The 26395-nt window shown below is 40.8% G+C and overlaps 1 protein-coding gene across 1 annotated transcript in view; it reads right to left on the reverse strand.

Annotated features, from left to right (window-relative positions):
• Positions 1 to 14242: 14242 nt before the first annotated feature.
• The window catches only part of gramd2aa (GRAM domain containing 2Aa), a 29253-nt gene continuing 17100 nt past the window's right edge, over positions 14243 to 26395 (reverse strand). Inside the window, exons 3-12 of the mRNA XM_069190759.1 lie at positions 24625 to 24682; positions 23946 to 24018; positions 22991 to 23094; positions 21923 to 22021; positions 20268 to 20339; positions 19679 to 19741; positions 19214 to 19373; positions 18145 to 18238; positions 16895 to 17002; positions 14243 to 16260 (exon numbers count right to left, since the gene is read on the reverse strand). Coding sequence (XP_069046860.1) covers positions 16257 to 16260; positions 16895 to 17002; positions 18145 to 18238; positions 19214 to 19373; positions 19679 to 19741; positions 20268 to 20339; positions 21923 to 22021; positions 22991 to 23094; positions 23946 to 24018; positions 24625 to 24682 — 835 coding nt within the window. The 3' untranslated portion in view covers positions 14243 to 16256. The remainder of the gene's footprint in view (positions 16261 to 16894; positions 17003 to 18144; positions 18239 to 19213; positions 19374 to 19678; positions 19742 to 20267; positions 20340 to 21922; positions 22022 to 22990; positions 23095 to 23945; positions 24019 to 24624; positions 24683 to 26395) is intronic.

Genomic DNA, 26395 nt, shown 5'->3' on the forward strand with positions numbered 1-26395 from the left:
TACAAAAGTATAACAGTGCTTCAGTTGCTTTGAAAGAATCATTCATTTCAACTTCTGTAGTCAGTAAGCTTGTGCAAGCCAAAAGGAGCCAAAGCTGTTCTATATGATAGTGCAGGCCATCATGAATGGATATAGCAGCATAAATCCAGATAAAAATGAGCATGCAGCACAGCAATAGAACAATAAGAAATACAGACTTATCTCCACGGGCAGCGCCTATTACCCATGATCAATAAAAAATGATGAAGTATGGAAGAAATTATCTTTAAGGCTGCTAGGCACTGAGCACAGTGTCCCGTACCCTTACATTGGACTGGGGGAGTGGCGTTGTGCACTTGGCATCCAGTTCTAGCTGTCTCGAGATTTACAGTGCTGGAGTCCTGCCATCCTCTGTGCTAGCTCACCCGTGAGCTGTGCCCATACACAGTGCATGCTAATATTTCACCGGTATAGTATACAGCTGCCCCATTAATGTTTATTATCCCAATAAAACTCAGGAGCATTAGCACTTTGGCAGCCATGTTGCTTTAACAATATACAGCCTCCAAGACGTCAGAAGGAAGCCAAAGAAAATCTGTTGCAAATGTTATTTACAGTATTTTGGATTGCATTGCTGTTAACATTGAAAATAATTTTAAGGAGAAAACCAAAAAATTCCGCTTTGTGCCAGACCACTGACAGCACAGAGTATCATTTTAGTTTGAAAGGATTGTCGACAGCTGATGCTAACTCCAACTTTTTAAAGTAGTCTACCATCTTTCTTCATCGCTGTTAGCTGTTAACATTGTTTGAACCGTATCCAGATTAGAGTCAATCCTATGGTTAGCCCTGGCAGTTTAAAACTAGAGCAAGTGCTCTCTGTGGCATTATTATTCTCCAACAGAAAGACCACTTTATGAAGAATCACACACATTTGTAGCGGTGATGTAATGGGTCCTGCTACCAGAGTAATAGAAAGATGATTTCTTAGAATCCATTTAGGCTCTTGCTGTTTTATATTTTCTGTTGTATATACAGTACACAACTCTGATTGTAACAAGATATCCTCCTGTAATGATCAACATATCCACCCCCCTCCCCTACCACAACACACACACCTACACCACTGCAACACATAAACTAGAAGAAAGTAACCCTGATCTTTTCGACCGAAGTACCAAAGTTTTTTCTGCATACTGCTGGCATCAGTAACAGTACATCTTTTTTCCATTCAGTCTTGCATTTGGGAATTCCATTGTGTAAAAGTCAGATGGAATTATAGAAAAAGGAGAAGCTAAAAATAAAAATAGTAACATGATTTTCATTTACATAAAAGTAGAATTTCATAAGATTGTCCATCTGCATTTACTGTAGCTGATAAAGTAAAAGATAGTTATTTTACTTAACACCATTATTTTTGCAGACTGAAGAATTTCATAACTATCAATTACGCAATTCCAAATATCTAAAGATCTTGATTCCTCTCAATTGGTTGTTTCCTTCATTGAACGATGATAAAACTTTGAAACTTCAGAATGCATTACTCTTCCTGATAGGAACAATATCACAGTGTCCAAAATTAGACAATGTGTTCTTATGAGATGTAAAAATGGCCCATCATGTACCCCTTCCACCCCCTCCACAGGCAGTGCTGTAAATCCAGTGGGACTTCTCCATTGCTGTAGAACAGAGCTGGCTGTTACAAGCTGTATCCCAACTGGCCTCTCACAGACAACATGAAGCTGTCTCGTGCAGACAGCGCGCAGAGCAGAGCAGGGTGTGAAAACACTAGTGCTTGTGTGTACTGGGCCTCTGCTTCTCCCTGTGAGAACACAGCTTGCAGCAGCAGTCAGCCTGCAGTGAAAACTACAGATGGAGCAAGAACTCCTCTTTCGTGCTGTTAGTTCCTAAATAACAAACTGTCACTTGTCATTTGTGCCATAAAGATGGCACAAATGCACTACATTCAGTATGTATCAGCTTTCAGTGACACTTTTTGCATAATGCCCAGTCTTTAGCATGTTTCCTATCAGTGATTTGTGATTGAAAGATGAGTCCTCAAGAAAAGAGGCTGAAGACCAGTGAGTATGGAGACATCTCCCATCCAAATCAATTAGACAATATTCTCGGGCAAGTCCAATCTCAGCCAGTCCTGCAGACATCTACCAGCTCTATAACCAACTTGTAGCATGATCTCTTTAGATATCAAACAATTAATTAATGTAAATATGCTTTAGAACTACATAAAATGTAGAAATACATTTGGGATAGTGAGGAGAGAGGGTCTCCTGAGGAACACCAGAACTCGGCTTTGGTGGAGAATAATAGACCAGAGCTTGAAATGACTTGGCTTTTCACAGTGAAATATCTGCATGTCCCAGGGACCTCTTTTTGAGATAAAGTGAGACATTTCTCATTTTTTTGTCTTGAATTTGTCTATACCCTGCTCACAGGACTTATCTTAACAGTTGTGTGCATTTTAACCTTCCCAACAATACAAGATCGGGAGAATCTATACAGTATGCCTGTGGTAGAGATAGCACTGCACTATTTTTGTATAAAGTTATTGTTAACATACTGTACCTAAAAGGTCACACATTTTATAGTCTGTTAACTGAGAACAATGTCAGCTTCTATAAGAACTCTTAGTTAACTCTATGATTTTCCTTTCAGCACAGAGGCTTATCTCTCAAATTCAATTTCATAGCATGGCACAGAACCAACAGAAACAGAGCTCAGGAGCCGTTTTTGATTTTTAAAGAAACAAAGGAAGAAAAATTCATATTAAAGATCTTTGTCTCCCCTAAGGTATATTTAATATAAATCTATATGAGTGTAAAGCCAAAATGAAATAAAAACGGTTGCAGATTTATTGCAACATGTATTTCTGCCAATTTTAAAAGCATTAGCAAAACAGTAATATTTGAGCCATAGAATCACTTGTAAATTGAATCACTTCTGTTGTGATTAAGCAGCAGTCTAGTTTACCGCAGCAACTTTGTTCCATGAGTATTCTTACATTCTTGTTCTTAACATTTTACCATCATAATGAAAACGATGATTTAGGTAATGGCCACAAACGTACTAACCTGTCTACAACTGCATGGTGTCTACTCAAATCACTTGTTAAATAAATGAAACAAATTTTAAAAAGTTTTTTGCATTTTTTTCCTGCTCTATTGTAGATGACTTTACTACATTCATATAACTGAGCCCATTACATTTTACATTATACAACATGCTCATATACAGTGTATATATAACTAGTTCAGGTGGGTAGCTGCGTCAGCATGCGTAGGCTGCAAAGGCACAAGTAATAGGTTTATTCCATGCTGAAAAAAAGAAGAAAGAGAACACAACGTTTCGGCCATGGAGCCTCACACCTGAATGTCAGTTTAGTTTTTGTCATATGACTGTGTCCGATAGCCATTCACCTGAATGCCAGTGCTCAGACAAAGCTTGTGACCTAGTAAGACACACGTAAGATTGAGAAAGGGCTTCCAGAATTCTCCCTGGACAGCACCACATTGCCAGCCAGCACGAATTTGTAATGGTATCACTTCCTACATTCAATGTTTCAAACTGCCAAGTTTTTTTTATTGTATTTGTTGTGGACCTCACAGTTCATCCCTAATTCATGTCCCATTTGATAGTGAGTTTCTAATTCAAGAGACGTTCTACAACATAAGCTTCTGCTGCTTTGCAGTGTGTCTGGGCTTCCAGCTCCTTCCTCAGAAGTGACTAAGGTGCACGTTCCTGAATGTGTGCGAACGAGTGCCAGGGGTTCAGGAGGGAACTGAAGCCCATGATGATGAAATTCAGAGTGAATTTTTTCAAAAACTGCTTCCTGTGGATGATACACTGCTTCCTGTGGCTTGGATGCGGCTGCTCTGGCATCCATCACAGTGAGACACCCAGTCCAGAGCCTCAAACGAGATGTTGAAAAAGGTCTTTCGCGTTTCTGATGTCCTTATTGTGTTCTGACCTGACAGCTGACAGAAGAAAGTCTGTGTGAAGCGCGAGCCCAGGAGAGATGTCCATACACTGAGTTAATGTATCACTCCCCAGCTGCAGTGTCACACCTCCGATGTATCAAGATCATTGCAGAGCTGAGAAAAGCACATGGTATGGTCACACAGTATGTTCACACATGTGTTAAGTAGCGTTATGACCTCACATAAGCACCGCTTTAGGCAGTATTAAAAATATTACAGATGTTGCCATGCATTCATAGGGAATTTCTAAAGCCTAAACTGGAATGGAAAAATACAAAACAATTTTCTGAATATAAATGGAGAAAAAAGTGGAGAAAATGACGATTGGCTATAAAACAACTCTACTTATCCTTTGTGTTTCTAGTTTTCATTTCTCTAAAAACAATTTTTTTTAGGGAAGGGACAAATATGAACTTCAATTAGAATGGAAAAGGAAGAAAACTACCAAAACAATGTCACTTGAAAAATGGTCTTCATTTATCAGTTTGTACGCATCTGTGCAGCTGGGCTTTTTACTGAAAAAAATGAGTTAAGGATGTTGCTCAATCAGAAATGCAACACCAATGATTTGAACCCATAACCTTCCAGTTACAAGCTTAGAGGCACACCGAGACTAGCCATTAGCATACAGCTGCCTGATGGAGGTACGTAACGCTGGTTCTCTTTTGTTTCAACTAGGTCTGTTAATTCCACCTTTACCTGCACATTCAACTGGGCTTTGACCACTGAGTAGCTTTTAGAAATGCTTTTGTTCAAATTATTTTTGTTTCCCTGGCATGGCTATATGTAAGAGACAGCTAAATCTTTGAAGAAGGACTATGTGACTCCTCTTTGATGGGTAAGTAAAGACGGGAGATAGGGGATTCAACAGTTTTAATCAGCAGTCACAGGGAGTGTCAAACTAATTGGTCGAGCTTCTAAAAGCATTTGTATTCTAAAAGGAATACAAACGCTCAAGTCAAGACCGGTAGAAAACAATCCTTACAACAGCAACAGGTTACAAAACAGGGTTTTGCCAAGAAATGAATTTGTTATGGCTTTTAATTTAAATTTGGGCCCTGTTTTAAGCCAAAGACCATGGCTTCAATGTATCTACAGAAAACAACAGAATAGTTCCAGATGAAAGAACAGTCATGCAAAAATGAGTAAGAAAAAGAAATTACTTTCTTCAATGTTCACAGTTTTGTTACACTTAAAAATGGTTGTTAGGGCCTCAAAAAACCCATCAATTTCCAGTAACTGCTTCAGCCAAAAAAATTGATACAATGCAGGATACATCCTGAACATTTAGTTCGTCACAAAAATGGCTAAAATGTTACTATAAAATAGAACACATTGTTTGTCCCACTATCATGAGTTATAAGTCAGTTATCATTGGCTGATACTTGCCATATCACTGTTTTCAGGTGACAGCAAAGACAAGAAACACACAGCTTAATGTTGTTCTACCATGAAGGCCAAGAGCTGATTCAGTAACAACAGCTACACTGCCAGTTTGGAATCATGCTTGTTGGCTACCAAGTCTCTAATGCCTGCAAGCACAATGGCACTAGTTCCTGGTACCACCTCTTTAGGAGGTGATATTGAACATGACCTAAGAAATTGGTCCAGCCCAAAGAACTTCAGTAACTATAGAGTAAAAGTTAGTTTCTAGTGATTTCATCAACTGACCCAGGCAGACCCCTCCTATTTTTACTCTCAAAAATTATGTGAGGCTCCCTTATGTAAAATGACACTCCTTCTCCTGGCTCTGCACAACTACGAAAATAAATGCTGTAGAATACGTGCAATATTCTCTCTAGTGTTGAGTTTGAGCAGACGGGACATTTGTGGGACGTATCTTTTGTGGCCAAGGCAGCAGCAGTTTAGGCTTCAGTCTCTGGACATGTTCCAGAGTGAACGGATGTGCTACACAAGACACGAGAAGGATCCCACTTTCCAGCATTTCTGTGGCGAAAATTCTGCAGTTTTCTTTCTGTTTAGACATTTATGCAATAGGGCAGTCTGCAGTCTATCATCCCAGCTTCTGTAAGGGGCAGGAAGTCATATTTCACGCTGGAATGTTTGGGAGCAAATCTTAGAATGAGCCAGTTTCACTCAAGATTGTATTCTGTCCTGTTCAAAAATTGAAAAAGTAACAATTTATGTTGGATCCCTGCTACAGATTTTCCTTTGGGTACAGGTTGTCTGTACTAAGTGTGCGTCACTACTTCATGGAAGAAAAATTTTTATACGGAGCAAAAGAGAAATGTCAGCGCACAAATCCATACTCTACAGAAAGCAACATGGTGCCTCAGCCAAAAGCAATCTATATATAATGCTTACTAAGATTAAAAGGGTGTAACCTAATTTCTTCACCTTATTTTAAAAATGGATAGGCTTGCCCTGCGCTTCACACAAAAAACACTTTAGAACCAGACAGTTATTACACTCAATTTCTAATGTATTATGTGGACATTGTGTCTTTTCGTGTCAGGGGAGGTAAACAAGCTTCTGCATTTTATAAGGCACACGGAGATTGTTCATAAATCAATGGATTATAAACACATATCTTCTTGCTTTTTCCTGGACAAAACATGCTTCTTATTCTGGAGTGACGTATCCAACACCTCCCACTCAGACTGTTAAGAGCAAAGGTCTTCTGAAGAACATTCCAGACTACACATCACTCCCGGGAGAACCAGACAAGGCCAGGCCTCACTTTCCATCTGCTTCATGTGCACGTTCCCCAGGCCCTGTCTGTGGATATATGGACAGCTCTGCAAGTCATTGTGCAACTCTGACACGCAAAGACAAAATAAATAAAATCACACCAATCTTAGCCAAGTGCTTAAAGGGCTTTTTTTTTATTTTGTTATAGATGTACTTCAGATTTACCGAAGTATCAGTAAAATTTCACAGAAAAACATCATGTTAAAAGCTTTGTGTGGCTAGCTAATGAAATAACATTTAATTATACTGTATAATGTACAAGTGCTGTCATCTTTTAAGATGTGTAATAATGTGCCTCATTGCTCAGAGCGTTTGAGCACATCATTACACACAAAGCATCCTTGATTCCGATCAGAATCACAAAGCAATCTCACTTCTTTCATCTAAGACAGAGAAGGAAAACTGAAGAATCACATTAAAATATTCCCACACCAACCAAAGCTGGTAAAAGCAACGCTGAAGAAATAATATTAACACTATCATTCTGACATGCCACAAAAACACCAACTTCAAAATGTATGGTCTTCTGTGCTTTGACTGTTGTTTACAAAACACATCTAGCTATGCCCTTGGAAATTCAAACTAGTTAGGAATTTAGAAATTCCTTTATCAAAACAGTTCATAATTTCTGAGATGCTGGAAATAATTTGGGACAAACTGCTTCATTAAGAAACCTTCAGTAGATTTCAGACGATGCTCACTGAAAGACAGAAATCAAAGTGTTCAAACACAGAAAGATTCTCTGACTGTTGCCCCAGATAATTTGTTATCAAAAGCTTCCATTATGGGAGCTTTCTTTCCTATTAAACAAGAATCCACAGAGACATCGCCTTTAGCTTTGTGAAAGTGTGATGTAACACTTTGACAAGGGAATGCGTGAAGCACAATAAGCGATGGCAGTGGACAAAATTCTTCTCTAAACTTTGAAGCATTTACTGCTGAACTTACATAAGGTGTGATTGAATTTATGAGCCCACTGACCTAAAGCCATGTTCAAAGTCAAAAATCATTCATCAGAGGTAAATGTGCTGCACACATGCATCTCCTTCTTTGCATCGGAGTGCCTCTCAGTGTGCATTTCAACACCAAGCCTGGATTTTGTTAAAGACCCCTGAAATCTCAGGGGATCAGAACTTTTCTGCAGCACTTGTACGTATTTTGTGTGTTACTCTGATTGCTGTCAAATGATTACAATCCACTGAAACATCTACAGCCTTCTTGTACTGTCTGTACACCCATAGGAAGTCCCTATAAAGCTTGATCAGTAGCTCCCTCTTGGATAGATGATCCATTTTTTTGGCTACGTTTGGCTGCCTTCACTCTGCTTGGTGACCTACCGCTTGTATTTGGATGGCCTCCACTTGCTCTGTACTCCTCATGTACTCACCCCCAGGAGCACAGAATAAAATCTGTCCCTGGAGCCCATCAAGGTATTAGCCAATAGCCCAGAGTGTCCAAGCGCTGAGCAATCAAGGAACAGTGCTGGCTGACCTACCTCACACAACGTGTGGAAACCCTGAGCTGCCCCTGTTACAACCAAAGGCTCTGTCCACCTCTGTGAAAAAAAGAAAGTGTTCAAGAACCATGCACACTCACACACCAGGCACTTCCACAGAGGTACAAGCCAAGGGAATGAGTAAGTACATTAGAAATTTGAAAGCATTACAAAATTAACTCATAAGCGTCAGATTTTCCATGCTGATGTAACCGTCATTAAGTAGTTCAGTTTTTGGTAGTTTCAACAAAGGATATTCCAGTTTCTATGTATACTGTATATGGCTGTAAGAAAGTACCAATATCTTTTAAAACCAGAAATGCTTTTCCCATAAACATGCTTTCTGGGAGCCTGGAAGAGCAGTCATTGATAATAACAAGTGGCCAAAGGGCTATTTGTTGTCTGGAATATGCCAGCATCACAGAGAAGACAAGCCAGTAGCCATATCACCCTGCAACTCACAACTAGCAGCCCACTGAAGCTCAGCAGGTGTGAGCCTGGCCAGTACCTGGATGGAAGACCTCCTGGGAAAAACTAAGGCTGCTGCTGGAAGAGGTGTTAGTGGGGCCAGTAGGGGGTGCTCACTCTGCGGTCTATGTGAGTCCTAATGCCCCAGTATAGTGACGGGGACACTATACTGTAAATAGGCGCTGCCCTTTGGATGAGACATAAAACCGAGGTCCTGACTCTCTGTGGTCATTAAAAATCCCAGGACATTTCTTGAAATGAGTAGGGGTGTAACCCTGGTGTCCTGGCCAAATTTCCCATTGGCCCTTACCAGTCATGCCCTCCTAATAATCCCATCTATGAATTGGCTTCATCACTCTGCTCTCCTCCCCACTGAGAGCTGATGTGTGGGGAGCGTTCTGGCGCACTATGGCTGCCGTCGCATCATCCAGGTGGGGCTGCACACTGGGGGTGGAGGGGATCCCCATTACCTGTAAAGCCCTTAGAGTGGAGTGTCCAGAAAAGTGCTATATGAGTGTAAGCAATTAACTATTATTATTATACGTAAGTGAGTAGAAGGGCGGAGAACAAATGTTTTTGGTCTCCTGTGTAAAGTGAGCAAGTCTCAGAAACAAAAGCCTAGAGATCACACCTTCCTCACATTGCACATATCAATGGGCCTGATTAAACCTTTTGCTAACAACCTTTGAATGTCACTGTGGCTTGAATTATAGGTCTTAGTGTTTTCTTCTCAGTCACATCTTGGAAAAATGGATTCTGAACGATATCGTAGGGATTCATAGATGATTTGGGATGCTGTATCAACCAGTGTCCAAAGAAAGGATGTGATTTTGATGAGGTACACATGCAGAAGCTTCTAAAATCAACTGTGGGTTTAAGGATGTTTTCATTTTAACACTCCGGTTTAGATAATTGCCTGAGCTTTGGTTCTGATTAAAGCTGAGCCTGCAGTCATGCCACCTTGACACCTTACAAGCTCTGTGCTCAGCAAGGCTGAGCTTCTGCAACTGCATAGAAGGAAAGGGGGATAAAGATGCTGGCAGCTGTTTGTATATTGATTCTTCCATTTCTGAGGCCAGATGAGGAGAAAAACTGCTGAATAGAAGAAGCAAGAACTTTGTGCTGAAGCTACATCCTTCAGAGTGTTGTTATTTATAGATTGTGGCCAGAATGGAGGTCTGCGCCTCAGTGAAAGCCAGACCAAGCTTGACCGAGCCTTCTCAGAACAACTGCTTTACTTTCCACACCTGAGCATTCCTCACAGCGTCTGGGCAGATGGGCCTACTTAATCTACAAACTAGGTGCATCTCCCTGATTGTATCAAAAGCACAGTTCTCTTTCCAAAAGCAGGAAAGCTTTCAAAATTCACATTATCACTTTAATGAAACACAAAGCTGATACTCGGCTAGGCGCAAAGTCATGCGCTAGTTGTTAATTTACTGGCTGTCAATTCATCCAATGCAGAATTTATTTTCATTTCCTGAAATGAGCATAGACATGGGAAGATGTTAAAGAAGTGATCTACGTTGTCTTTTTTACAACAGCATCCACAAAAACAAGAACTGAAATATTTTCTCTACCAGTGAAGCTGAATATTCCTCACAAGGAGTTGCTGAAGCTTCCCTCTCTTCACAATTAATAAATAATTACAAAACACAGACCAGTGGAGCTTGACATACAGTACAAACTGAAACACTTTTGAATTTCAGTGAACAAAGTTATCAGTTAAGACAACTAATTCTTAAAAAAATAAAATAAAATCAACAGGTAAATAGTACAATATAATTAGAGAATTTCCTAGCATAATGTAGGAAGTCATTTGTGTTCATTTCTGTCAGGGAATAAAATATATAAACACATACAGAAACAGCTTTTACATTGTTGTCATCCAATAATGTGCAGTGCAATGAACAAAGTGCTCTGTTAATTGCCTGTTCTGCAACAGATGGTCCAAGAAATTCTCTCTTGTTGTTTCTTCTGTTAACTGTGCTATTATTTTTAATCTGAAAGTTTTTCACCATTTGCCGAGCTTTTAATTTTATAAAATGCCACTAAAGATATGGTATTAAAAGAAATTCAACTTCTAAGAAGCTTAAATTATTTAACATGATTAACGTAATTTACACTGTGTATATATAAAGCGAATGTGCATTTCTACTTGCTGTGTCTCCTCCTAGTGGGCAGAATAATTATTGCCACTGAGTGGACGATTAAAAAGCAGGACTACGTCTGATGGATTTCCATAACTTTCCTACGTATAAAGGCTGGAAACACTTGTAACTTTTTGACCATTTAAGCAGGAACTGTGTTTAATCAAGAGACATCTGGTCTTTGAGAGTTAGAGACATTTCACAATTTGTATTCCGAATAATATCTAAATTAGAAGCCTCACCAGTTTAAGTGGTCTCAATTCAGATGTTCCAGGTCTATGAAATTGAATTAAATTCATATATTCATACAAAACCTGCTCAACTGGGGCTTTCCAGTACCAGGGTTGAATATCCCCACTTTAGAATAAAAACTGCAAGGGTCTTGAGCTGCCTCTTTTCAAATACAGTTCTTATTAAAACGTTATCTTTCATCCAAAGTGTGCAAGAGAAAGTTCGGTATAGCTCTTTTTTAATTTAACCCATTTTAATTTCATTACAGTCCTCCTTCACCACTGCCTCTAGCACAAAACGGGGAGCTTAATTCTCTTTTACAGATGCAAATACAAGGTAATTACCAAGTTTTTACAATTTTACCAGTGAAAGGGAAAGTTTTAATACAGTACATTGTTTTATCCTTAGGTACCCCTCTACTAATTTAATTTGGTGCTACCGTATGTCCAGTGTACACTATATATTAGAGGTTTTTGACAGTGCTTTCCCACCATTTGCTAACTAAAGCAGTAAGTGTATTCATGCCTTGATTTAGAGTCCTGACCTTACCTCACCTTAATTCATGACTTAATTGAACATGTTATTGACTTAATTGGTCTTAATTCAAACTGACTCCAGGTCTTTATTGAAAAGTGTGGGCTCCTTATAAAAACTGTCAAGGCTCTTGTTGACCACGACCAGGGGTAATGATCACTGGTTTAGAAGTATTGTTTGATAAACCAGAACTACTATGTCAAGAAATTAAATTCATTTTTTTTTTCCCTTAGAAAAGAAAGTCAAATCAGACCAACGTGTTTAATTTTTTAAGCACGTTTCTTGCAGTGCTTTTGAGCCACACACCTCTTTTGATGGATCAACAGCTTGCAAAATCCTCTTTTTAAGAGCACACTGCCAAGCTTCTCCTGAGAAGACATTGTTAAAACAGATATCTCCATGTTTATAATTCCTGAGACATGTCGGCATTCGCATTGTTCTTGAGAACGACGACAGGGTGGGGGAGCCTGGCCCCTGCAGTCTCCTCCTTGTGGGCTCAAACACAAAGCATTGTTGATTGTCCCCCATGGGCTATTTGGAGTTTACTCCACAGTCCCTGAGCTATTCATAATGTATGATATTTCCTGAGGAAAAAGATCCTATTGTTTTTTTCTCCCAGAGCCCTTCCTCTAGGGACAAGGAGACTGGGCATTGCCATTTCCCCAGTGCGTTTCAGTGGAGCTGAATATTGGCCCTAACCACAGTGACACATTCTAGGGCAGTGCTGGTAAAGCCACTGCTGTACAGACCACTGTTTGCTTGACTCACCGACAGCCTTCGTCTGCCTAGAGAGGAGCCCGGGCTCAACCTGAACACGACCACGAGTGGCTTTTCAAAACGGGCCTTGGATTTCAGCCACGGCCCTCGTGTGTTGGTCCCAGTGCTGACGGCCAGTTTGGGCTCATGATGACGGCGGATGTGACTACAGAGGCTGGACCCCACAGGAAGAGACCCGACAGGGCCATACATAGGCCTGGAATAAATGGAGGCGAGAGCAGAGTAGCACTCAGTCCGTTTGAAGTTTTTTGTCAGTCTGATGTGGTCACTGCATAAAAACTGCTGTGGTCTCACAATTTATATTAATAACGTAAAACTAAGAGGTGCCTTTCATTGCTATTGGTTAACGGTGTCATGTTTCAGTTTATCTTCTGATAGATCATGCAAGTCAGAACGCAAGTAAAGACTTATTACCAAGAGTACTCAACCCTTATTATGCCTTGACTGATTTCCTCAAATCACACAGGACATTCAACTCATTCTTCAATTCTGAACATATGTATCCTGCCATATAAGTCCTATAATTGAAATGGAAGGGTTCGATCTCTGTTGCCTGGCTGTTTTTCTGTGAAGATGTTTTTGCTCTTCCCATCACACTGCCAGATCCGCGCCCTGATCTGCCTCATGTTATTAGCTTCTTGCAAAACAGTGCTTCCATATGTCGCTCCATATCAAAAAGATGTTGGTGCCTTAAGAAATTAGTACAAGTTTTTTTATAAATGCTTGAACCCATAAAGTAAACAGAAACCACCTTGTAAGATCTGATGTGGGGGTCATAGTACAACACACAGAACTACCTGTAATTGTGAACTGCTTTCATACTAATACCCTGTCACAGGCGATCATGGCCACACCCAGACATCACCCATAATGAAGTCTAATTGGCACTTACATGCCTTACAAAAGAACAACACACAAAACAAACAGTGCCGTTCTACATGCCATTCAATCCTAAGCAACGGTGCCAACAGTTGTTTTAGGCAAAAGACGTAAAGATAAAACTTTGGACCCATTTTTGTCTGCTTTAAATTTGGGCCAGCTGTCTCCACGTTACCTGTTCATGAAGAAAAACAAAGACAATAAACCAGCACAACGGAAACAGGCAGCCTGGCAGAAGAAGATTAAGATTAAAGAGGAGAATAAACCGAACCGTTCATCTTGTTCATCAAAAGCCGGCTGGTGCGTAAAATAAGAATTTCTCTTGCTCTCTGAACAACTTTAAACATTCATGGAAAACGTTACTGAGATGTGAATGTAATGTGGGATTTGCTGGGATGATGTAGGGCAATAAGGACTCTGTAATCACTTAACTGACCTGATACCTGCATATGCTGTATGAGACAAAATGGGACGGCAGCCCCAAAATGGGACAATCTACACTCTGGTGCAAAATATGTTGTACTTGCCTATGCCTGGAAAGCTTCTAATGCTGGTCACACACACTGCTAGCCTGCGACTTCCACAGTAGAAACATAGTAATTAGTTCTGTTGGAGACCAATGGTAACCATCATAATGAGCTTACTTGTTCTATAAAACAGGCATAGTTTCAGAAGGAATTCTAGTTCTGAGCGATAACTGGGATAACCAGGTATGTTAATTTAGTGCAATGACCACCTTTTTCATTAAAAAAACAGATGTCCTGGGAAACTCAAAAATACCTCCCTGATTAATAAACTCAAATTTATCAGATGAAAAACATTGTAGATCATGAGCTTAAACCTTCAGATCGTGTTTCCTAGAGTTCTCTTTCAGTTAATACAACAGCATACAATTAAATGGGCAAACCACAGTTTCCTCAGCTTTTAAGCATATTATAAAAATGTATTCAAATTTCAGCATTTAAAAGAGAAACGGGAATTTCTGACACTTCCGGTGCATAATATGTGATTCAAGCAAAGGGTGATGGATAAAAGGCTGTTTATTAGTCACACATGTTTCACAGTCATCTGTGATTTTAGTTAATATATAGTACAGTTCTACAAGCCTGTTGCTTATAAAGCTAATGACTGCAAAGAGTCGGGTGAGCTCCAATCTGATCCCCTGTACAATAAGTGCCTTGTTTCATTACAAAAGTGTACAAAAGTAGATCCTGAACACATCTTGTAAATGTACTGTATGACTCATGTCCAAACCAGAACTTCAAAATTTCCTTCTGATTGTGCTCCCACATTTAGACTGAAATGTTTAACATTGAAATTTCATTTAGTTTACATTTACTTTCTCACAGCACACTGGACACTTTGACAGAAATAGAGCTTCCCAACACCACATTTTTCTTTGTTCAGTTACAGTTTTAAATTTCTGTCTGGAGTAATGTGAAAAGGGCTCAAATGCAGCCAATTTCAGTCATTTTGGGTGACAACATTAGGAGAAGGGGTGGTATAAAGTGCATTTTACTGGACAGCTAGATGGCAGCTCAGAATTGTCACGTACTGTAGAGTTTTCACAGGGTTGGCATATCTGGTAAATTCGTTCCTGATAGGGAAAATAAATATCTATGGGGAAAAAAATAACATTGAAAAATGTGGTTGCAGAATTTTCTCCTCTAAGCTGATCTCTCATTCTCAATCTCACCATTTTGCAACATTAACAGCTCCTTAATTACTACATTGTCGACCCTTTAGAGTGTTGCATTCACAGTACTTTCTCCTAGATTACAGTAGGAGAACTCACACAAGATAACAACCGTGGTAAGCAATTGACTACAATTTAGCCATTTAAAATCTGCTGTAGCCTTGTTTTGGCTAGTACAAACACAGCATCTTCTGACAACTTTTGAAATGCTTCTTAAGGGTCTGCCTACAGCAGGCACCGACAACCAATTTGTGCCAGAAGACTTTGCTGTCACGTTAAGTTTCTTGCGATCGATTTCAATCTGAGTTCGAGCAGCAATTTAAGTTTCAGGTCCAGCTTGTCTATTCAATACAGGGCTCCATGTCTACCATGCAAATGAGATTCAGCATGAAGACCTGAAAGATTGAGGAAGTCTTCCTGCACAGACTTAGTCCAAGTCCAGAAATTGCACTTGTTTTTCCATCCAGTTTTGCCACTGGACTGATTGTCAAGACGAAGAGAAGGTAAAGAGTCCAGTTTCATTTGTTTCTGCTGGGCAGGAAAGGATACTGCGGTCGGTTTTTAAGCCCAGGGATAAGCAGAAACCAACTCAGGCAGGTGCAGTCCCCTGAGAGCTCTGAAAAAACGTAACTGTCACAGCAGGATGTGTAACCTGCACCTGTGGGGAGTCAAGCTGGGCCAGACAGCAGAGATAACTTGTGATAGGAGAGATAAGGAGAGAGGTGTTATCCAAGAAAAAAGGTGAACATTATAATATGAGAAGAACGGTGAGCACTAGTGAGTAAGAAAATTAGGAAAATGGGGTGAAAAAGGTGTAAACTCGATTAATAATAATGGTTGAATTGAAATGGTAAGGATGCTTCCTCATTCTTTTTTCAAGGCTTGCATTGGAGTTTCAGTCGGCAAAGTCTCTTATCCTCTGCCTGTAATGTAAACCTTTCAGGTCTCGAAAAATACAGCATTGCTCTGACATTCTTCCATTTCATTGTCTTAATGCTGAAACTCCAATGCGTCTTGTAACATCCCAAGACAGATGGCTACAGATGCTGAAATGCATGTCCGTGACTTATATCTATTACTTTATCTCCTGATGGGGGGGTTGAAATTCTACTGTGCCTCCAGGACAGAGCTGTAGTGTCCGAGAGTGGAGCTGGGAGAATCCAGGCTGGGAATCCCTGCTCCTCTGGCAGCTGGATTTTTAAAATAAATAACCGCATTTCATCACGACCTAGATTCCATAAAAATGTAAATAAATAAGTCCGTTCTTTAATTCTTGAGTCAGTGACAGACAGGATTGTCCCAGAAACATCTTCCTATGTAGACGCTGCCCAGAGAAGAGGTTACCTGTCATAAAAAAAGAGGAGACGTCGCATGAACAAGAACACACACAGAATACACTCCACTCATTTTCCCAAAGATTGGGAAGATCCTTAATGTAATAAAATAATTCATTTTTTTAGCACACTCTTAAAAATATATACACTAAATCTAGAAATTGTGTGTGAATATTTATTCAGTTTTTGTTTTACACGTTTTGCACCACTTTATACCAAGTTTACACCAAGAAAACTGCCTGAAAGAGTCTGACTTCAGATAATGACACAAGGAGTAGCAATCTTACTGTCAGGCAAGGGCGCTCCTTGTGGTTTAGAGGAACACAGAATGATTATATTTACAGAAACACTATGTCTCAGGTGAATTCTTCAGCACAAAATTTGATGTTGAGCTAAAACTTACAGGAGTCATTCTTGAAAGTGGTAAGGAGTCTTGTTCTTCTCTGTTGTTTGTTTCTGGTCTAAATACCTCAATATATCAGAGATGTGGAGATGGGCTTCCTTTCTTTAGGTGAACTCACTGGGTCCACTAACAAAAACAGACTACTCAAGCCTCATTCAAAGCATCTTGTTTGCTTGCCAGGGAGAAACACAGGAATTTTGATGGACAAAACATCTATTTCTGACTGGGCTGGGAGGCCTACCTCTCACTCATGGGAAAGACGGGATTAGTGTTTAGGAAGGAAAGCTGCTGTTCCAGACTGGATACTCTGAATGCCAGGTAACAGGAAGACAGGATGAGCAGAATGATTCTATGGAGAAGAGAACCAAAATTTTAAAGCATGAGAATGAAAATGTAGCTTTAACTTTCATGTTGACTATGTTTCTAATCTTTACATAAAACAGGCGTTGATTCACGTCTTTCTGAAATGTGAAAATGTGTTCTACAGTTTGAACACTAGATGGCAGCACTGGAAAGGTCCAGCACAGTTTACAGAGCTTCCAGAAATGGTTCCACTCTTCCACTCTTCTCGTGGATGTAACACGACTATTTTATAAATAAATCCTAAATACTCAAATACTAAAACGTGTTTGTGTGGAATAAATGCGGAGTAAACCATATTATGAACAGAGCACAGTTCGTAGGGATTTTAAAAGTCACAGAGTACCGAAGTAGTTATCAATACTGGAAATTTATAAAGATTTTAAGAAAATGTGTATGCAGTGCTCCTACAGAAATATACATGCCACAGAATAAAGTGAGTGAAGAACTAACTCTTAAATATTCTCAAAGAATTAAAGACACCTTCTTAAGCCTTATTCTTATCTGAGAACAACACATTTTGAAAAGGGCTGGCAGAGGGCAGAGGGCAATGCGTTTTGTGAAACATGTTTCATAGCCCTCCACAGTCTAATAAACAACTAGCTGGCGAGCCTGAATGCAGTAGCGCATTTCCCTTTGGAGTAAATTACTGAAGAGCTTTCAGGGACTGTATGTATTATAAACAGTAAAAAAAAATATTTTAAGCCCACAACATATTGCTCTCCTCCCAATTTCTAGACTTGCTGTTTTCATGAATTGCAAATGATTTCAAATATTCATAAATGAAAAACACAGACTACACTCACAGTATACTTGTTTGAATATCTACAAAGCAAAGCAAACTTCTGAAATAATAATAAAAATTAATAAATATTATAAACTATTTTTTAAAATCTAGCTAAAGTACAGCAGGGTTTTTTTTTGGGAGGAAAAGAGAAAGAATAGTGAATTCCCATAAACTTAAGCAGAGCAAAGAGCAGCCAATCAGACTGCAGTACCAGGATGGCCTGTTACTGGTGGAATGCAATTAGCTGTAGAAGCACATGGTTTACAGGAAGGTTTGAAGATAATGGCTTTGGAATGAGATACACTACTGTGCAGCTGATAGCAGTACAACACTGACTCACTCACAGCAAGATGAAGAATTTGAGAAGCTGGTATTCCATCTGTCCAAGTTCAGGAACAGGCTCTGTCAACAGTATCTTCTCACTCTCCAAGCCTCTATCTGGAGCACAGAAAACAGTAACAGCAACAGGAAAGGTCTTTATAAATGAATTGTAATAAATTATATTAAGGCAGAAAGAGAAAACTGTGCTATTTTATCTCCCACTGCATGGACAAACACCACGGACGTGTCCACAGTGAATTATCAGATAATTGTAGCTGTGGCCAGTTCAGCCCTGGTTCTGGAGGCCCACACACCTGCTGGTGTGAATTCCAGTCCAGCTCAATTACTTAACTGAAGCCTTGAAGCAGCTCGCAAGTTACCTGACTGGAGCCTTTGCCAGTCTGGAATTTTATCTTACTAATGATATACAATAGTTAAAAAAGTGTATTTTCTGGACACTCCACTCAAAGCACTGTACAGGTAATGAAGACTCCCCTCCACCACCAGTGTGCAGCCCCACCTGGATGATGCGACGGCAGCCAAAGTGCGCCAGAACGCTCCCCACACACCAGCTCTCAGTGGGGAGGAGAGCAGAGTGATGGAGCCAGTTCAGAGATGGGGATTATTATCATGAGGCCATGACTAGTCAAGGCCAATGGGAAATTTGGCCAGGACACCAGGATAAACCCCTACTCCTTTCGAGAAACACTCTGGGATTTTTAATGACCACAGAGAGTCAGGCCCTCAGTTTTACATCTCATCCGAAGGACGGCATCATTTTATAGTACAGTGTTCCTATCACTATACTTGGGCATTAGGAGCCACATAGACTGCAGGGTGAGCGCCCCCTGCTGGCACCACTAACACCTCTTCCAGCAGCAACGTTAGTTTTTCCCAGGAGTCTCCCATCCAGGTACTGACCAGGCCCACACCTGCTGAGCTTCCGTGGGCTGCCGAAAACAGTCCAAAAGCTTAAACCAATCGTGTTATTAAGTCAATTAAGGGATCCATTGTATAACCGATGCCTTGGCTGGAGCAGAACGAGGACTGTGTGATCAGGTGCCGCTGGAGGGTAGATATCAGGGTGCTGACCTTCCAGGGGCTCGCTGGCTGGGAAGGAGGCGTCCACAGTGCTCAGGCTGCTGGTGGAGTTGCCCAGGAGGTCGGGAAGGGAGGAGGACACAGAGGCTGTGGAGGTTTTCCGCCTCCACTTCAAGACCGGGGGGTACTCGTCAGGAACAGGGAACTCGTCCTGGGGGCACGGGGGGGGGGGGGGGGGGGGAGAAAATCAGGCTCCACCTTCGCAACCGGAAACCCCCCCCATGACTGCCTGCCGCAAGAAAGTCGCCTCAACGTGGGTGCGACTCTCCGATTGCAATACACTGGAACACACACAATACTTACATTCTGCTATACGGAATATTTCCTGGATCAGAGACTGAGCTCCGTCATGCTCAGGCATGAGCTCCGGAAATCGTTAACAAGCTGGGTTACGAATCACAACCTTGTTTCTTTACATGTCTTTGCATTCTCATGCGTCGCCGGTCTCGGTCTTACCAGGGATAAGGAACTGGGCTCCTCAGTGTATTGCTTGAGGCTCAGGCTCTTTTTGCCATTAACCTACAGGAGACAGTGATTGACCTGTTAATCCAAGTAAAATGATCTGTTGGATTGTTTTCGTTCCATAGATCAGAAATTAACAACGGCACTGGTCCACCAGATCAAAAGCCCATACAGAAAGCGACGCGTCAAAATGAACACGTCAGTGGAGTGTTCATTTGCAACAAACTGGAGAGTGCCTTTGGTCAGGTCAACTTACAGCTGTGCTTGATACCAAACAAATCTCATTTTCAAATCATGCTCCAAATCTCCTGCTCAAATCATAGATAATGAATTAAAGAACAGGACCACAAATATGTAAATCTGACTTCAGCATTTAAAAAGATGACGGGCAAGAGGAAACTTTACATAGCTGGGGGCCAACAATTTAAATTGAGCAAAGAACCTTATTTAAAAAACAAAGTAGCAACCTCTGGCTGATATGAACAAATAACATAAAATAGCAATCTAACTAGTAACCTGAAAATGTTTTGAACTACCAGCAATTAAGCTTTGGATATGGCAGTGAATGATATGGGATTCTTACCTGCAGGTGAGTGCAGACCCTTCTCAACACATCATAAACACTGTCCCGAGACAGAAGTGACACGAACACGTACTGCAAGACAGGGACAGCACAAAACCTTCAATCAACCCTACTGCACATCTCCTTCTGCACTTACACAGCTCATTTTCCTGCTTTTTTAAAGTAATTGTAAAACAAAAAGTATCAACTATGCAGCAGTCTTTTTATATACAGAAAATGAAAAAGTTTAGACGTGGTTTTGAAAAACAGACTGGAGTTTATTTAGATATCACTGCACCCAAACAATTGTTACTACATTAGTGAACACCTGCATTCCCTCCTAGATGAAAATGTCACCAAATATAGACCTAAAGAAATGTATTGTTCATTTTTTATTCCTTTTCTCAGGTTCCATAAAAGCTTATTAAGATACAAAAGGCTAAACATGTTTTCCTTCAAGTTCAGTTTTGTTTAGCCAAACTAGGCACTGCAGAATGTTTCATACTACATACGGGTCTTTCTACATTTCTGACCATGGTGATGACACAAACCAAACTAAATATTTAAAATGATTCTGTTTTCCAAAGAACACAGTGTATTAAAAGCGTATTAAAGGCACAAAGAGGAAAAACAAGGTCAAGCATGTCTGCAGAAACCACAATCTTGATGGCAGTTCTACCACCATCAACAAGATTATCCACAAGTTGCTGCATTACACTACTTTCTACATATGTCCTGGAGTACATGGTACCTTATAGTCCAACACTCTTCATTTTACTACTACTGAACTACTTTAAAATTACAGAGCAAGTAAAACAAATGTCCTATCTCATACTCTCTGTGTGTTATTTGATCAAAATGCTTCTGAAAGATGACAGCCCAGACCAGAAGGGAATTACAGTAACAGGGCTCAATTGTACAGGTTCAGATCTCTGACAGATCTCTTAAACAGGCAGGCAGCCACAAGTCCAGCACCACACGAAACAATCTCGTTTTGTGTTAACATTCTATCAGGACAACCCAAAGCCCGGTCAGCTCCAAAATAATCTTTCCCTGTTGATGGGTTGCTCTGTTTCAGGCTCACACCTCCCCCGCAACTTTCAAAATGTATATAAAACGATAATCAATCTTGTCAAACATGCAGAAATGCCAGTCACCACATAATCTACTGTAAACTTTCTTTATTTGTTCCTACTCGAAATGCGAAAAGTATAGGGCTGCCCAGTATTTATTTGGGAAACAGAATCCCTTGGAGAGGCTACTTCATTTATGTAAACTGTCAACACCATCAACTCCCTCTTACGTCGTGGGAAGTTCCTTCAAGCCTCTCACACAGCAAGTGTTCACACAGTCTGCTGGGATTTTGAGGTGTTTTGTTATTGAGGCCTCCCTGTATATACAGCCACACCATGTGTGCAGCACGGTCTGCAGAGCCATTCATACAACCCAGAGCTTTGCCAGAGGATGCCGGCGTATGAAGAAAATGAGGCATGAGGCATTTATGAGAGAAGGAAAACAAAACATAGCCCAGCAGGCATGCCTCGTGGGTGATGTTGAGAGCCGATTTATCTGGCTAACTCCAATTTGACTCCCACCCTCATATCAGCTTGACAAAACAGTACAGGATAAACCTGGACCTGCATGTTCGTTCTGCCCCTCAGGGGTACGTAGCATACCTTTTGACTGGTGTCAGTGGTGATGGCGAGCCCATTGGGAACCAACCCCGCTGTTTTGTGCTTCTTCACCAGCCGTACGGACACCACAGGGATAGCCACCTGCCAAGAGGAACAAAGGGGCACCGCGTGTTATCCGAATGTGTCATTCACAGAAAAGCTTTACTCAGAATGGGCAGTGGAGAGGCTGCCTGGCTATCACTCTGCACCCCCTTGACAGAGTGAGCAAAGAATCCCAAGAATGTGCCCAAACCCTGTCTGCACAGCGTTCAGAGCCGGTTCAGAGTCACAGTCAACAACTCGCCTCGGTTTCTAAGGTCAGGACATGAACAATAACAACTAAGGAGGAAAAAGTCAGAGCTTTTCTTTTTCACTTCTACTGAACATTAGTTCTGGTTCTGATTTTGAACAGGCTATAAATAGACAGAACAGTCTATCTTGAGAACTCTGTGCTGATCAAATTGATGAGTCCTTAATTACCATTACCACCGGAGTCAGCACAGTGGAAAACGATGAGAAGCAAAGGGCATGACTCACAGTGGGCACTAGCACAAAACTACACTTTTACCACACTCTGAGGCAAGAGTCACACTTTAATAACCACTGCAAAAAGAGAGAGAGCTTTTGTTGTTGTTGTTGTTGTCTTAAAATATTACTTACACTCAAGAAAGGTACAGTACATTACTGTCAAAAGTTACTTTAACACATTTGTCAGCTTTGAAAATCACCGATATGAGCAGCACTTGTATACCTGTTCACAGCAAGTCAAAGTGTTAGCAGCAGAGTCCTGTTTCTGAATAGGAAACTCAAATTGAAAACTGGCTTAGAGGCAAATTCTATTAACCTGATTTTTAGATACTGCGTGTATTTGGCAACGATTTGGTATGAGGTCCAGACATTCCTTTTTTCTTGCGATTAAACATTCTCTTTACAAGCTGAAGGCTTGTGAGAAAAGATAAGAAACCCCAACAGTCTCAGGTATCATGAGATTAAGGGGCCATGTTGGCTTGTCCAGAGGCAGGTCAGTGTAAGTCTTGTCAAGTTACTCTTTATATTCAACCTGAGAATTACCTTGATGTCTTTCCCAAAGAAGTTGGCATAGAAACACAGCCAGTTCTTGGAGATATAAAGGCGTCCTTGTAGAAGTATGTCTCTGAGGAGCGCGCACGAGTACACTGTAAAGCACACGCAGAGGAGACAGATGAGGGCACCAGAGCTGTCTTGCATTGGCTTTCAAACTGAAACGCAAACTGGAGATCTCAAGGCAACAGTGTGGAATAAAGAGGAGAACCACTTGACGTCAATACTGACTAAAAGACACACTTTTTAAAATGCAATCTAAGACATACAGGAGATAAATCTCAAACTGATGCAAGCAGTTTATCTCTCCTAAATTGTCACTAAGAAGTCCCCCTTGTATCTGGTGGTACTTTCAATTGTGTGATTGTGCATCCCATTCAATTCAAAAGGTGTTACAGTTACAGTATATATATATTCAGTCTCACCATTTATTTTTGAGTTAAACCCACCCAATTTGGAATCGCCGATTGCGCGTCTGTCTTTTCTTGGCTCACAGCAGCAAACCCTGGAGCCGCACAAGGGAAACCACAGAATATCCCAGCAAGCAACAGGTACAAGGCAGGACACACCCTGGATGGGACGCCAGTCCATCGCGGGGCAACCAAGAAAGCCCTGGCTGACCAATCCCACCCTACCCCCAATAATGCTCCGCCAGTTGTGCACTGTGGTGGTTTCTCTTTATATAGTAGAAATCTGTCTGTTGCCTTTAATTCTGTTTTATAACAACAGGACTCAGACTCGACCCTGCAAAACTCAGGAAAACCCCTTTGCCAGCTGAGACACTTGGGAGCTCCTGCAGACATAGCAACAAAGCAGGTCAGGAAGCAAGGCCATCCGGACTTTAACATTTTAATTCCTAGACTTATGGACAGAGTTTTATGATACAATGCCAGTGGCTGCAGAGGAAGAGGTTATCTCTATTTCCCGAGAGCAGACCCTTCCCTACCTTTCATCAGAATCTCTTCTTGGGGCACACTCTGGAACAGCTTGTGGTACTGGGAGTTGTACTTATTCACCGTCTGTCAGGAAATACGGAGAAGAGACAACATAGGCGAAAACACGTGGTGGTCTGTGAATTTCTCCTATCCTTTCAGTCTAGCCTTTGAATTTCACTTCATTTTCAACAACAGCTGAATCATGTCATCCATTTCTGTGGATTCTCCTAGTACATTTACACTTCACTCAAAACCCTACAGCTGTTTCAATAAGTAGGGCAACTCCACAGGGCAATTTGTAAAAGAGCATTTATATTTCGCGTAGGTCCACGGACCTTACAATGGAAACTCAATGGAACTGACAATCATGTCATCTGTGCTCATAACACCCACTCAATCATGGTTATGTTCAGTACGAGAAGGAACTGTAGAAAGTAAATTACATCATTCAACGTCATCATGATTTACACGGCCTGGATAAAATACGAGCACTTTCATAATGTGTAACTTTGTTATTGTGCAGCTGTGTTCAGGAGGACAGATAAAAGGATAATCTGTGAATTCTCTAAATAAAAACATAGAAATAGTCACTTTACAGATTACGGCTTAGTTAATAAAATACAGAAAATAATACTTGATATAAATGAATAAAACATTTTCAAATATATAACATATATAAATAATACTCACTGATCCTCTATAACATTTCTTCACATCGTCATAGGGCATAGTCTCGATCTCCTGAACCCTAAAAGATCATTTATATACATATATAATGGATTACACTTTAAAACACATTTTGCAGCAGAACACTGAGAGGTCCTTTAAAAAAGCTCCTTTTTTGTATTAGATGCAATATTCTTCACCCAGTGTTTCTCTGTAGAAGATCACTATGAAATAATAACCATCAAGAACAGCATTTGTCCCCTAATTACTATGTTACTTTGGTTCCTTTTCCTGCTTAACATTCAGTAAACACAAAGAAACTAAAAAAATGTCATAAATCAATAAAAGCAATATCAGAGATAGCGGAGGATATTTGTGCTCCACAGTTGTTTCAGCTCACATCAAGCAAAACATTCTTCCCACTGAACACTGAAACCATTCCCCAGTATATTCTCATGATCAGTCTTGACAAGTCTTTTCAGAAGTAATGTTTTGCAGGGAAATCGTGGCATCACAAGCAGCAATTATACCAATGTCTTCATTAACTTTATAATCTCTTTTTCTGCTGCAATGTCCTACTGTAGTTGCTGCACACCACAGTCTTGGAGCTCAGGCTGTGCTGACAATGGCAAGATGCCCGACTGTAGGTTTATAACTGCTCTAAGGTGATGGCAACTCCAGCCACGATCAGAGACAAAGTCCCCTGTGTTACAGGCTGAGCACAGAACAGGTCGGTGAGTAGACAAATACCACAGTCACAGTACTGCAGCGTCCTGCATTTAGTAAACGGCTTGGAAATCAAGCGATAAAAATGAGTTCACAACGTGAACTCAATTAACAAAATAGAAAACATCCTTCAGCTGCTAAGGGGTTCACCAGTGGTTTCTTAGCTCTCCTCCAGAGCTCCCAGCTGTGCAGTATTCACCCCTCACTGGAAACCTCAGACACCTGCTGAGGAGAAGCCATGTCCTCAAGAAAGAGGAGGTTAGCTGTCAGGAGCCCAAGAGTGGAAAGACCGACAGCTGGCCCCTCTCAGGCAGATACTCACCCTGGCTGCCTGTCACACCCTGCCATCACACCAGACACGTCAAACTGGGTGTTTATGGAAATTCATCCAGACAGAAACAAAATGCAAACTAGGAGTGCACTGAGAGCAACATGCATTAAAGGTCACCTCACAGAAGTTTACTTGCTGTGAATAACAAGAGGCAGAATTTCCGATGACATTATTGGCTTGTTCTTACACCTGTCCACCTACCCTCCTCTCGGGGTCGACAAGGACTGGAGCTCAGGGCTGGTGTCCGAGTCTCCAGCACTGCCCACTGAGGAAACTACCGGAGAACTAAAGTCACATGGACTCCTGCTCCCAGAAGCTGACTTTATATGTAATCCGACTAAGAAGAACAGAATGTAAAACAAAATGTAATCCTGGCCAAAGAACCACTAAACTCAGAGTGAACTATTACTTACATAATAAAGCACACTGAGTATCATTCACAATCTGCTTTTAAACTGGTTAATGGTTTTATAACGACATCCAGTTTTCAGCCAAATATACACAGGACCCTTCCTTAAGCAAGAATCCTCCAATTAAAAAATGTTATTTTCTGTTCTTTACGGATTCTTCCATATTCGTGACCTATCATCAATAGCTGAACCACATATATTAAGAAGCTGCGCATGACAGGAAACATTCAGCCCATTAGTATTTTTAAACCTTCAATCAGAAACCAACTGAAAATGAGTATGTAAATTATCTGACTAATTCAGCAACCTACATGACAGTCATTCGGCT

Source organism: Lepisosteus oculatus, chromosome 5, assembly GCF_040954835.1.
Source record: "Lepisosteus oculatus isolate fLepOcu1 chromosome 5, fLepOcu1.hap2, whole genome shotgun sequence".
Classification (NCBI taxonomy): Eukaryota; Metazoa; Chordata; class Actinopteri; order Semionotiformes; family Lepisosteidae; genus Lepisosteus; species Lepisosteus oculatus.